Genomic DNA, 12,900 nt, shown 5'->3' with positions numbered 1-12,900 from the left:
ACTAAATATTAAACTCACATATTATCTGTTAATCTATAGCATAGCCTCTAAATGTAGTTATGTGACATATTTTGAAATACAGCTGGGGAAAATTTTACTTTATCAACTTTGTTTTGAACGTTTTAACTTGAGATACTGAAAATACGTGATATCTTTGGAATATTCTAACATTGTAAAATGATGCAGTGAAAAACGTTATTATTAAGAGTATTAGAGTAATTGTGTGTGCTTTCGTGGGCTTTGTGATTGAGAGTTTGCAGTAGAAAGTTCAGATACGAACCTGAGGGAGACACAACTGGCAACTCCATAGAAGGCTGGCTACCTCTAGCTGGAAACGTAATTACAGAATGCTTCAGTTAGCTAGCGTCGTTAGCAAACAACAGAGTTCTGTCTTTACATTGCGAAGATTGTTGCTGGAAGACCCTGGCTATTTCAATCAGCGGATACTCAATTAGTACTGTACATGGATCCATTGAACGGTTGTCCTAACCTTCTGTCGTAGGTGACAACTGCCTTGTCTTGATTTTATGGATAACAGCCGGCGTCAAGTGGACAACATTAGCCTCTTTTTCTGTGGCTAAATTAGCTAACTGTAGCCCATTAGCTACCGTGACCAGCGTGTGTTAACGTTCGCAGGAGACCAGTCTGACTTGGAGGAAGGAAGGAAGGAAACCGATAAGTCGGATCACCGCTGCTTATGCAAAGCTAGCGCAGTTTTGGGGCTCCCGAGTTCACACCGTGACGCATTTAGAAAAGGTGACTATCTGTGCACCCTGTGTGACATTTAACAGTATTTGGTTAATAAGGTATGCTGTTAGTTGGCGTAGCTAACTGTCAACAACAGTCCTCCCGGCTAGCTGTACAGCGGGAAAGAGCTAACACGCTAGCCACAAACTCTTAAAGGAGTTGAATAAGTTAGATTTAGCCATCTGACTAATTTAGATAACTTGCAAACGGCCTTTTCAGACGTTTCACAGAGCGGACTCTTCACTCTGATCCGCTTTGGCGACAAGACAAACATATGGCATCGGATGTGATTGAGAGTGAAGCGGTGTTGAAGGGTGTAAGTGATATGAATTTGAACAATAGCAGCCCAGATTTTGTCACACCCAGGAAGACTCATGAGGAGCTGGGGAACGGACAGACTTCCAGTCCCTCATCTTCTGGGGTGTCTGGAGAAGGTGACGAGGAAGAATTGGAGGAATTACAAAATAGCACAGCTCCTATGGTTGGAAATGGCGAAGAGGCACTTCGAGAAAGTCTAACCAAAACAAGAGGTACGCCACAGGAAAGGACAACTCCAGACAATGAGCAGAAACAGCCGGGAGCAAGGAGCTCTACCCCAGTGAACCTTCCCCAGCCACGCTCACCATCTGGACCCACTGGAAGGTCTGTATGTGTACATTTGAATGTTTAGCCTACGTGCTGGCGAGAATTTTAGCTAGCTTCTGGTTTCATCTCTTCATTACAAGAATGCTGTTCTCGCAAACTCCAGCACCTGATCCAAATGACTGGCTATACTACTGTACTTCATTTGAAAGTTCTTAGGCAGGCCAGCGATCCTCTAGCGTTATTGCTAATCCCAGTGCTAATTGTTAATATTTGCTTTATTTGACTAAAATTCGAGGACATGTCGTTTTGCAAACCCTGTGGCATTCCCCCATTTGTAGACTGGTTAGAAAAGCAAGTAAAGCAGCAAGCTAGACCTAGGCTGGTATGACATTTATTTCCTGAACATTATAGACAGGGTCGATACACTAATAGGAATAGGCTGAGTCTCATGTTATTTTGTCCATCTGTGGACACAAGCTAATAAGATTATGTTACATTATAATGCAATCTAATACAACAGAACTGTAGGTTTGTACATCAAAAATGACCACTGAGTAAAGTCAGACTTCTCTGGTACAATCTAAACAAATAAAAGGAAATTAAGCTTCAGAAATGTATTATGTTGTAGGTCTAGTTAATGGACTGCATGATATTGTACAAGTGTGACTGTCAATATCTCAAGTGTCTGTAGGTTATAGTAAGTAACATCTGTGCACAGCTCTGCAACCTCACATACACAGAGCAGCACCTGGTGGACCTTTGACAAACTTATAAAGAAGATGACTATGTGCCAAAAAGAGTGGATCCTATACATACAAGTATGTGCACATCCTTACAGGTGCAAAGTTAGAATTGAAGTAAGTATATGAGAAGGGTAACACCTGGACAGCAGTACAGACTGATCTTGTGATCTTGAGCTGTAATCAAAATCTATACACAGATTTGCAGTTGTCTTGACATCTCTTTAAAGAAGTTAGCATAAAATATTGTCACATGCGAACTGTGTTGATGGAAGCTTTAACCAAGAAGTGTCAACATAATCACAATCAATGTTTCCAAACCATCCACCATTGATGTGCTTCTTCATTCAGTTCATCATTAAGTGCATTGTCATTATAGTTTTAAAACTGTCATTTATTTTTTTCTATTCCATTGAACTCCCTAATGTGGCTGATTCCACTTACATGCAGCCTCGTCCCAAGTGCACTTTGACTGCAAGAATTCCTTTTCAGGAAACCACATTCCTGTGGCACTCATACCTCTCTCAGTTGGATTTGAAATGTAATGTGGGGATTAGTGCTATACATAAGCAAACAGCTAAACTGATACATTATGAAATGTTGAGTACCAAATGCCCAGAATGTTTGTGTGTCTGGGAGCACAAATACAGTCGTGCATGTGATTAATGCAGCAAAGGGAGCTCTGTACAGCAAAGATATAGATACCATGATCAGCATTAGTAAGTAGCCTTTTGGTTTATAAACTAAGCCCTTAACACAAGCTTGTAAGCTTTTCAAGAAGCCAGTGATCTGATTATGTGGCCAGCTGCAAGCCTAAAGTCTCGAGGACACACTCATGCAGCATGAAACATGCATCAGCTATGTATTGTTTGTGATTAGCACTGCAACACAAATCATCTGTCCAGTAGCTGGTGCAATGAAGGTTTCATGGTTGTTTTCTTCTCATGTTAAAGTATGTGGCTTGTTTAGAAAAGGTAATAAGCCCATATCACCTGTGAGGACTACTGTGATGGTAAAGAACAACATACTACTTAGTATATAGACAAACAAGGGTTTTCCCTCGCTTAATGAGGTGGTAAGTAAGAGTAGGACTGACCACAGCAAAATGAAAAGTGGTTACTTCCCTTTATTTTACAGAAAGTATTGGAAGTTTATAATATAACCAAAGACACTTTCTCCCAAATATTGGGTTTGTGTTCAGAATTACACTTCAGACAGAATTCAGATAGAATTATACTTCAGACAATATTTCTAGCTGTGAGACCAAAAAACTATTTTTCAAACATTTTTAAACCAAAGATTGTGCTTAAATGTTGCAAAATGTGCTTGACAGGGGACATGGTCATCTGTCATGTCGTGCTCATTGTGACCAAAATCTTATGTAAAGTGATGCAAATTGATTTTGGGTGTTACTGACAAAGTTGTCACTGAGCCAGTTTATATGAACAATTATAAATTTGTTTGCCTACCAGAGGAAAGGTATTATGAACCATAGACATCAGCAGAGCATATAATGATACATTGAGACACTGATAAACTGAGTTGTTTTGGAAAACTCACTAAAACCAAATTAACCCCTTCTTTAGAAAATCTCCTATGTATCTTTCTTCAGTATTGTTTAGCATTTTCTTAACAGAATCTACCATATTTACAACACAAAGACCCTTATTTGCAGAGTTTACTATCATGCTTTTATTGCTGCTTGATTCAATCGAGTAAAAATGTGTCTGTTATGTTTTAATATTCCATCACTGTTCATGTCCATATCCAAGAACTACATAAAGGTTTTAGTATCTGAGGTATTAACCTAAGAACAAAGATTGCCCTTGACTCTTGGTAGATCAATACAATTTGAACGTTTTCCCCATAATCCTTTGAGGATTGTACAAGTCACAAGCAAGTGTTGACAGATAACCAATTGTATGTGTTTGGATTTTGTTTGTCACGGATAATCTTTGCTCGCCCTGCTCTGGTTCCTTAATACATTTGTAGTACAAGAGAGTCTTTTAGCAATTACAGATCATTAAACATAAAAGATGGCATAACCTTTTTTGTGTTTTCTTTCCCAGCCTGGAGCGCCAAGAGTCAGTCGCCACAACAGAAGCCCGCCTAAGAATGGAAGGAGTTGAACTTAAGGAAGAGTGGCAGGATGAGGACTTTCCACGGTATTGTGTTTATACATGTAATGTTGTAAATTATCTATGGATCATGGTTAAAAGCATTCTATCACATGCTTGTGTTTTGAAAGTCACATAAACTATACACCTACTGAAGACTTGATCACCTCATGTTTGATCATTAGGCCCCTACCAGAGGAGGAGGAGCTTGAAGATGAGCTTTTTGCTGGGACCTCTGAAGACAGAGACCCCGGTAATGAAAACAGAATAGTATATGGTGCATTACTGCTGTGACACAGGGCAATATTAAAGGACATTTTTTCGAGTCTATCTACAAACTCACATGCCCCACATGTCCGTTGGGAGAGCAACTGGTTGCTGTAATCATTCCTGTCGATTCTTGTTTGATCTTGCTTGTGCAAAAAATGCATTTGAAAGTTCAGCCAAAACTAATCTTAGGCTTCAGCAGTCTGACCAGTTAGCCAGTTCAAAAGAGTATGTTCCAACACAGTATTTTAATACAAAATCTGCTTGGACAGTGTTTTCTTTGCTTAGCTCGAGTGCGGGGAGAGTAACACAAAAAGGGAATTACGAGGTAAAGACTAGCACTGGAAGATAGCACTTGGTTTGTGTAACCCAGACTATTGAAGCCTCGCAAGCACTCTGGATTTTGTCACCAGTCTCTTAAATTAGAGATGCAATGGGAAAAGATTTCTTCATTTGCATGTGTGTATTTTTTTATAATAGATTGAAAGAAACTGAACCTCTATAACAAACAGTATGACTACTAATGTCTTGGTATCTACCCTAGGCTATATAATGGACCATGGCAAGAAGGCAAAGAAAAAGCTTGCAGCTCCGGACATCAGTCTGACACTTGACCGCAGTGAAGGTTCTCTTCTCTCTGATGAGCTGGATGACAGTACAGAGCTGGACCTCGATGACATTGATACACCCTCAGACAACAGCAATGAGTTTGAATGGGAAGGTAAGGACCTTATATCATCCGGTGATGATGATAACAGTTTACATCCTAGAATATATTTAAACCCTATTTGTTCCAGATTTTTTTGTTGATACTGAAGTCCAAACAGTAAAGTTGACTTGATGAGGTGGGAGAAGGAAAGATACTTTCAAATACCAGTTTATGGTGATGTAATTTATTTCTGAAAAGATTTATCCTTCTTGAGTTTATTCATTGGCTTGCGACACAAAAGCAAGTGTGTTATCAAACCAGTCTTTTATGTCCTGGTTCCATTGGCATTTTCTATCCTTGATTTTACAAGTTAAGGCTGACTGCCTAAAGTGTAGTTAAAATATGCTTTGTTGTTTTTGTGTTTCCACACTGCTGCCTTCCTCTTTTTCACTTGGAAGAATTGTTTCCATTCTCTGCCTGGAAACAGGCTGCAGGCCAGCAACAGGTTTCTCTCTTCCCTGTGGTAAGGTTTCCTGGACAGCCCATGTTTTTTTTTTTTCTGCCAGCCATGAGTCAATCAACCTATTTTGTCCAGATTATTTCGTTCAGACAAATCATGGGATGTTTTATGTTTCATACCTTTTCATTTTCAGTCAACATTTTTGTGCATGATATTTTTCCTTTCCCTGACATTTTCCTGCATTTGAGAAAAAAATCAATATGAACTTGGTTAAGAAGTGGTTTAATAAGTACTCTAATGGTGCAGTTATCAAATAGGAGCCATTTTAACATTAGCTACATGTGTGCTGTTTTATGATTAGTCATTCATTGTGTAACATTTTACAGGATGTCACACATCACAAGAAATTGCACCATTGATAAATACATCATAGTGTGATAAAAATATATCCCTTATTAATTTAGCCCATAATTGCACATATTGCATTTATAATTTTAAATGATTCATTTGGTGCACAATTTCATAAACAATAAACATCTTGGTTATTTTCAACCTCAATGTCCAACAGTCTGAGACCACTTTCCCATTCACTTGAATGGGTTGCTTTAGATACATGACACATGAGTGTATGCTTTACATACATGATTCACTCGAATGGGAAAGTGGTCTCAGACTTTGGGACCCCACTGTATGTGGATCACACAGTGCTCCAAACAAGAAACGCAGATCAATGTGTTTGATTCAGTATATGTAGGAAATTGGCCACTCAGAGAACGATCCTCGTTGTTGTGATTTTGTTCCATAATTCCCTTTTCAGTTCTGCCTGCTGCATGCTTTACGTACATGATCATTTGAACACTGTGCTTCATGTCTTTATGATGAGCAGACCTTGTGCGCATCATGCAGCTGTACATCAAAAAACAACAGATGCTCAGAATTCCTCATTGTCTCACCAGTGGTGCATCACTGTGAATTGAAAGATTTATTTTTTATTATACCCTGACATGACAGGCTTATGCAGCACAGTATAATTGCAGGGTGTCTCCCATTAAATTTTAGATTTTTCCCAGGAAAATGCTGACCTAAGAGAACGGGACACATGGAAGTCGAGGTGTGATTGTTGGTGTTGATTGGAGAGAAGCATGCCATCCAAATACAGGAGATAAATGCACAAAATAAATAAATGTAATGTTACTGCCCACTGATTAAAATGCATGTGATTGAAAAGGTAAATAATGAATTATTGACTGATCTGAAAATTACAACAAGTATTTGATCAAAATGGAGCTAATTTGATACAACTAGGCAACCCTCAGAATCAATAGCTACAATATCCAAGCTGTGGGTTTAAAATGCCTCTTCTCCTTTAGACGACCTCCCTAAGCCGAAAACCACAGAACTACTACAGAAAGGTGTGGAGTCAGTTCAGGAGTACTCAGCCTTGGAGGAGAGGGAGGAGGGTCGACGCTGGAGGGTGTTTCGTATCGGAGACCAGGAACACAGAGTGGACATGAAGGCCATTGAACCTTACAAGAGGGTTATCAGCCATGGAGGTCGGTGGCATTACATGTATTATGGCACAGTCACATAAATCCAGTCATTTTAAGTAGTATTTATGTAGTATATTTAAGTGTATTACATTTGTGTTTTTGATAAGTGTGTGTATTCAAAATAAGAAGTAAAAAAGTGTTATGAACAGTTTTGAAACTGGAACATCAATTTTTGATGACTGATTTTTCACTGCAGGTTACTATGGAGATGGCTTGAATGCCATAATTGTGTTTGCTGTGTGCTTTATGCCTGAGAGCAATCAACCAAATTACAGATACATCATGGACAATTTATTCAAGTGAGTGTTTCTTTGAATTCTTTCGGCCTTGTGAGTGAACATTTTAGAGCCATCACTAATGGGGTTTTCCTTTCACAGGTATGTCATCGGCACACTGGAGCTTTTGGTTGCTGAGAACTATATGATAGTGTATTTGAATGGGGCAACGTCTAGGAAAAAAATGCCGACTGTCGGCTGGCTCAGAAAGTGCTATCAGCAGATCGATAGGAGGTGAGTTTCATGGTCACAACACTCAAAACAAGTAGAAACGGCATCATTATATTCATGGTTTGATTTAAATTTTTAACGGCTCATCTCACTCTTTTTTTTATAGGTTAAGGAAGAACTTGAAGTCTTTGATAATTGTTCATCCCTCTTGGTTTATTCGCACCCTGCTGGCACTCACAAAACCTTTCATAAGGTAACATAATGTTTCAGGTCACTATAATGATAAAATAAGGATTGTCTAGGGTAACCTTGAGAGTCTGACATTTTATTCTTTTCACAGCTCCAAATTTAGCCAGAAAATCAAGTATGTGTACAGCTTGGCAGACCTTGCAGAGCTCGTTCCAATGGAGTATGTGTCCATACCAGATTGTATCAAACAGTAAGTGTATTTAACTCAACCACATCTTCAGCACTTTTCAAGCTCAGTTTCACAAGACTTGATACATATGGCAGTTAAAATGTATTTATACTGTATGCCAGTTAAAATTATATGGGTGATAGACATATTGTTTTGAAAAATCGTGGTGGTTCCCAGATGAGGGGTCTCTGTCCCTGGTAGAACTGTAGCATGAGTTGTTTTTTTTTCTATATTTTACAACTATAAACCATCGGGCAGAGAAAGTATACATGGCTGCTTAAGTAAATTAGTAAATAAAGGAACCGTGACCACATAAGTATAGGCTGCCTTCTAACTTCCTCTTCAGCAGATTTCATCCTGTCCTCACAGGACTTGGTTCAATACATAGCTGAAACCAAAATTCGTTAGACCTGCCTTGCAGTTTTACCTTTAAGTGGGTCCCAGATTCTAGTAGGCGCGGCTGCCTATGTGGCCTTACACTATCAACTCTGACTGATCTTGCAAAATTGAATTGCCTTTTGCCAATAGGTGGTGCTACAGCAACACTCTGCTTTTCCTGTGTGGCCAGTCTGTCTTATGAGTCTGGCTCATTTGAGATTTTGCACAATTCGTCTTCGTTTGAATTAAGTATTTTCCAAAATCATGGATGCTGTCTGCCCAATGCCTATAAGCGTTATTGTCATACTCACACCATGATGATAGAGAAGAGATCCAGGTGCCAACTACAAATATCTAAACATTTCCTTTTGTAAAATAATACATTTGGAGCACAGTTTAGCCTTGGTGGGCGGTATGCACTTTCCAGGTTCTCTTTAAGTGTCACTATTACTGCATCGAGATGTATTTGTCCTCTAAACTGCTGTTAAAGAATACATTATTTTCAAGTGTTAACCTTTCCTGATGTGCATTAGTATTGAGCTCATGCTGAGAAATTACTCATGCTGTATTCTTCCTTGATGTGGCTTAACCCGAGGCGGATCTTGTATTCTTGTGGCAGTTGAAAAGACCTCGGCACAATACTCATCTTATAAAATGTTTTTGCTTCTTTGGTTGTTTGGTTGCTGTTGGCTGTGTATGTCTCCTTTCCTTAACTCAATTTCCCTACCCTCCTCTTAAGGTTTGACGACGAAAAAAATAGGAAAAACCGTAAAAGGTATATGCACTTTCACCTAGGATCAATCTCAGCATTTTTTTTTTCATTTGCATTTCACAAAACTAACAACAAAATTATCCGTTGGCTTTTAGAAATGCACCAATACACCTCATTCTGCTTGGTGTTTTTGTATTGGATGATACCTTCTGGCCAAAATCCACTTTCCTCCTCAATGCCCCACATTTTCCTCTTAGTAGATTTAGGACATTCCTAATAAGCAGACTGAGTAGCTGTTTGATTGATTTCCAAAAATAGGTGGCTTGGTCATTGTTTAACTAAATAAATCCCATTTCCAAGCCAGTTCTGTGAAGTTCAGCTCAAAGCCAACTCATTCAATTTCAGCTATCTGTATGTGGCTTAAAATACACCATGTACATTTATAAGGCTTAGTTTTTTTGGGTTTTTTTTGCAAGATGCTGTTTATTCACTGTCATGCCGACTCATAAAGATTTATGAATTCATGTGAAGATGTCAGTTTATTGCATTACTGCTTTCTGATGTAAAAGTAGGGGCATCAAGTAACACTTACTCGCATGTGTCTTTTTAAAAACCAGGTTTAGAATTTGATGTTTTTGATGGTGGGTAAGTTTGTTCATGTTTGTACAACTGAATGGGGTGGAATTACAAGGAAGTAGCTCGTCTTAGTCACTGTGGTGTGTGGTTGCACTGTAACCATGTCCTCAACGACATGGTTCCCCCTCAGTAACTTGCCCTCACTGAAAACTCAGCTTGTTCACTCTCACAGCTTTTTGCATGACTCACTGCATACCCACTCCCTGCTGATGTTTGGTAATTGCCACAAACCTTTGTCAGCCTTGCTCACGGACACAAGAATGTTTTGCTCATTACTGATAAGTAGTGAATGTTCAGTTGATGAGGTTGTTAATTTGCATATATGTCGTGGGATGTAAGAACATTAGAAAAGTGTAAACCATGCCATCTTAGAGGGCCCATGGTTTTGTAGAAGAGATGTGGTATTGTGTGTTTTTCTCAGTGTATAAAAAACGTCCAATTAATTAGTTGTTCTTAGTTTCTAGGTTGATTGACAAACTTGCAAGACAAATGCACTAAAAACTTACTCATTGCCATGGAGTTCAAGCAATGTCTGTCAGTATTAACAAAAACACAGAAAAGTTTAATGACAGAGAGCTTAAATCTATTACAGGCTAACAATTGCATTAGATTGTTAACAGGTTTGCTTACTTTACAGTATATTATCCCATTATTATTAGTATGAAATCTACCACTTTTGCAGTGTGTTGCAGATAATGAAAGCAGTCTGTACACTGACATGAAGTTTGGTTTTCTACAGTACATATTTAAGTTCACATTAGTGCATTTGTCTTACAAGGTTTCAAGGGAAGTAAGAACCTCATAATAATACAACTGATATTGATGGTTTATATTGCCTAGATCAGTGGTTCCCAACCTATGGGCCGCAAAGCTATTGCAAGTTGGCCGAAAAATCATTTTGCAAAACAATACAATTTTGGTTTAAAAAAAAAAAAAAAAAAAAAAGTATTATAAAAATTAAAAATAAGTAATGTTTATGAATGTTTTAAAATTAAATTAGCTTTAAAAATGTTTAAAAACCCCTTCATTGTTTTTTTAAGGCCTATCACTGTGATAAGACAATGACAGGAACTTCTATGTTGTCACCGTTCGACCAAATTTTATACTTTTGCTATTGTTACTTTGCGTTGTAAGATTACATCCATGGCGAATCAAAATTTATAGCTGGTTAGCAACAGGAACAGTTAAAAGCAAAGAGAGTCAAGAGACGGGTGGTGAACTGACAAATGATTTATCTTTTTGTTTATCTATTAAACAAAAAAGAAAGTCCTGAATGTTCAATGGCTATCACTAAAATAAGAAGTGCTCGGAGAACGTAGTATTTTTCCTCTGTATTGTCATGGGGTCGGATGTGGGCTACCAACATTTTTGAGATTTTCAAATGGAAAAGGTTGGAAACCACTGGCCTAGATATTGTATGTTCAATAAAAAAGAGCATGCATAATAAATTGGGGAAGTTGTTAGGGGTGGAAAATACAAATAGACTTATTTATTTAATTTGTATCAGGAAAATAATTCTGGTAAATCAAAAAAAATCATGCATTTTATTTATAGAAATATTCTCTCACAAAGAATTTCCTTTGTCATGGTGTAAAGCTCATAATCACATTTCAGGATGCGAATATATGAGAAGTGTGTTTATGGGCAGTGTAGTGGCCTGTTATTACATATCCCAGCCTTGTTAGATATGATGCCATCACATTGACGCAGACATCTGATGACTATTGAATCTGTCTGCAGGATCGACCAGGACATGCATGGCAAAGTGGAGATCGCAGCTGCCGCTGTTCCAGAGTGACCCTGCTCACACTTTAAGATGTGGAGGGGGAGAACGATGAAGAATGTTCAGAACTGCAGCCACTCTTATGTTTATGTTCTGGGTGACGCGACTGGAGACTTTAGATCTTTGCATCAGGAAAGTGCCTTTTTGAAACTATGCTGCCTGTTACATTGTGGAACTTTTTGCTGTATTTCTGTGTCAAGCAGCTTGATCTTCAGCATTTTTTCCACATGCTGTCTGAAATGTTTTTAATCCTTTTTATTTACTGCCAATATATCATGTCAAACTTAGTTTATTGATGTTCCCTAGTTACTGTTGTATCTATACTTTATTTAAGGCACTCTGTTACAAATGGTTGATGCATGCTCTGCTTTATTACATTTAAATATATATTTATATTCAAAAGGTGACAAAGGAGAGAAATTAATATATTTTTATGGTTGCTCTGATTTTAAACTACATTTTAGGTCTCTGACCCACCCGCTGAGTGGCATTTCATAGGACAAGATTTGACAGCACCTTTTTCACTGTTCACTGCTGACGTTCTCTGTTAAAATCCTGCCTGGGGAAAATAAAGTTTTATTTTTGCCCCTCACTTGAATGTGCCCTCTAACTTGTAGAGGGAGAACATTTGTGAGAGCAACAGTCTCAAGCAAAGATGTAGGTCATAACATAACACTATTTCCTCCAAATCATGTCACGGGCCCTGTTCTTCAAATGTGGCTTAACTAATTCAGGCTAACTGGCTGAAATAATCCTGTTTATTCTCATCCAGCTAATTTGGTTCTTTGAACACAATTTAAGAATTGATTTATTTATCCTGGATGAAGTTATCTTAAATCACAGTGCACTCTTATTTTGAAATAAAAGCAAAATGAGCACAGAAGTGAGACCATGATCTGCATTCGTATGATTGGCTGATCATGTGATTGCAGTTACATGAGGTAGGTGTGGGAGCGGGGACCCTCCCAGCATGCACTGGGGTCTTATTTTCTTGTTTGTTCCTCTGTTTTTATAGGTGTCATTTTGTTTCTACATTGTTCTCCACAATGTTTTCATCACTTCCACTCTTAAACATTACTGGTGAACATGGTTAGACCATGAGCAATGTTGGTAGCTGATTGCTGGCAGTTCACAGTGGACATGCAAGAGATAATCATAAGCCTTCTATTAAAATAAAACCTTCCTGAAATCTCAGTTTTCAGCAAAGTGAGAACTGCAGCTAGTAATAAGTTTTGTGCTTTTACCAGTGGGAATCTTTCAATTGAGTTTACTTCTGTTTGCTCACAGTATATCAAACTATGTTTTGTATATTTTATCATGTATACATATGTGTACCTATAATGTAGGTAAATATTATGAAAATTTAGTTGTAATTGCAGCAACAAATCATAAAGATTTCTCAATAGCCTGTG

General features: G+C 38.2%; 1 protein-coding gene across 3 annotated transcripts; it reads left to right on the top strand.

Moving 5' to 3' along the window:
- The first annotated feature begins 315 nt into the window (after window positions 1-315).
- Window positions 316-12,896, top strand: bnip2 (BCL2 interacting protein 2). 3 transcript variants are annotated; one of them, XM_056388262.1, is made up of 11 exons: window positions 316-1,389; window positions 4,142-4,237; window positions 4,375-4,442; window positions 5,001-5,177; window positions 6,936-7,118; window positions 7,312-7,414; window positions 7,493-7,624; window positions 7,728-7,814; window positions 7,902-8,000; window positions 9,097-9,132; window positions 9,687-10,619. In XM_056388262.1, the coding sequence occupies exons 1-11, from the start codon at window positions 1,022-1,024 to the stop codon at window positions 9,697-9,699; spliced, it is 1,362 nt and encodes a 453-aa protein (XP_056244237.1). In that variant the 5' UTR covers window positions 316-1,021; the 3' UTR covers window positions 9,700-10,619. The 3 variants fall into 3 exon arrangements, with proteins under 3 accessions (XP_056244237.1, XP_056244235.1, XP_056244236.1); XM_056388260.1 differs by lacking the exon at window positions 9,687-10,619 and adding an exon at window positions 11,446-12,896 and having other exon boundaries at window positions 317-1,389; XM_056388261.1 differs by lacking the exons at window positions 9,097-9,132; window positions 9,687-10,619 and adding an exon at window positions 11,446-12,896 and having other exon boundaries at window positions 319-1,389.
- Window positions 12,897-12,900: the final 4 nt, after the last annotated feature.

This window comes from Seriola aureovittata, chromosome 10 (genome assembly GCF_021018895.1).
Source record: "Seriola aureovittata isolate HTS-2021-v1 ecotype China chromosome 10, ASM2101889v1, whole genome shotgun sequence".
Taxonomy (NCBI): domain Eukaryota; kingdom Metazoa; phylum Chordata; class Actinopteri; order Carangiformes; family Carangidae; genus Seriola; species Seriola aureovittata.
Note: the sequence above shows the minus strand (reverse complement) of the source record. Positions and strands in the feature narration are given on the sequence as shown.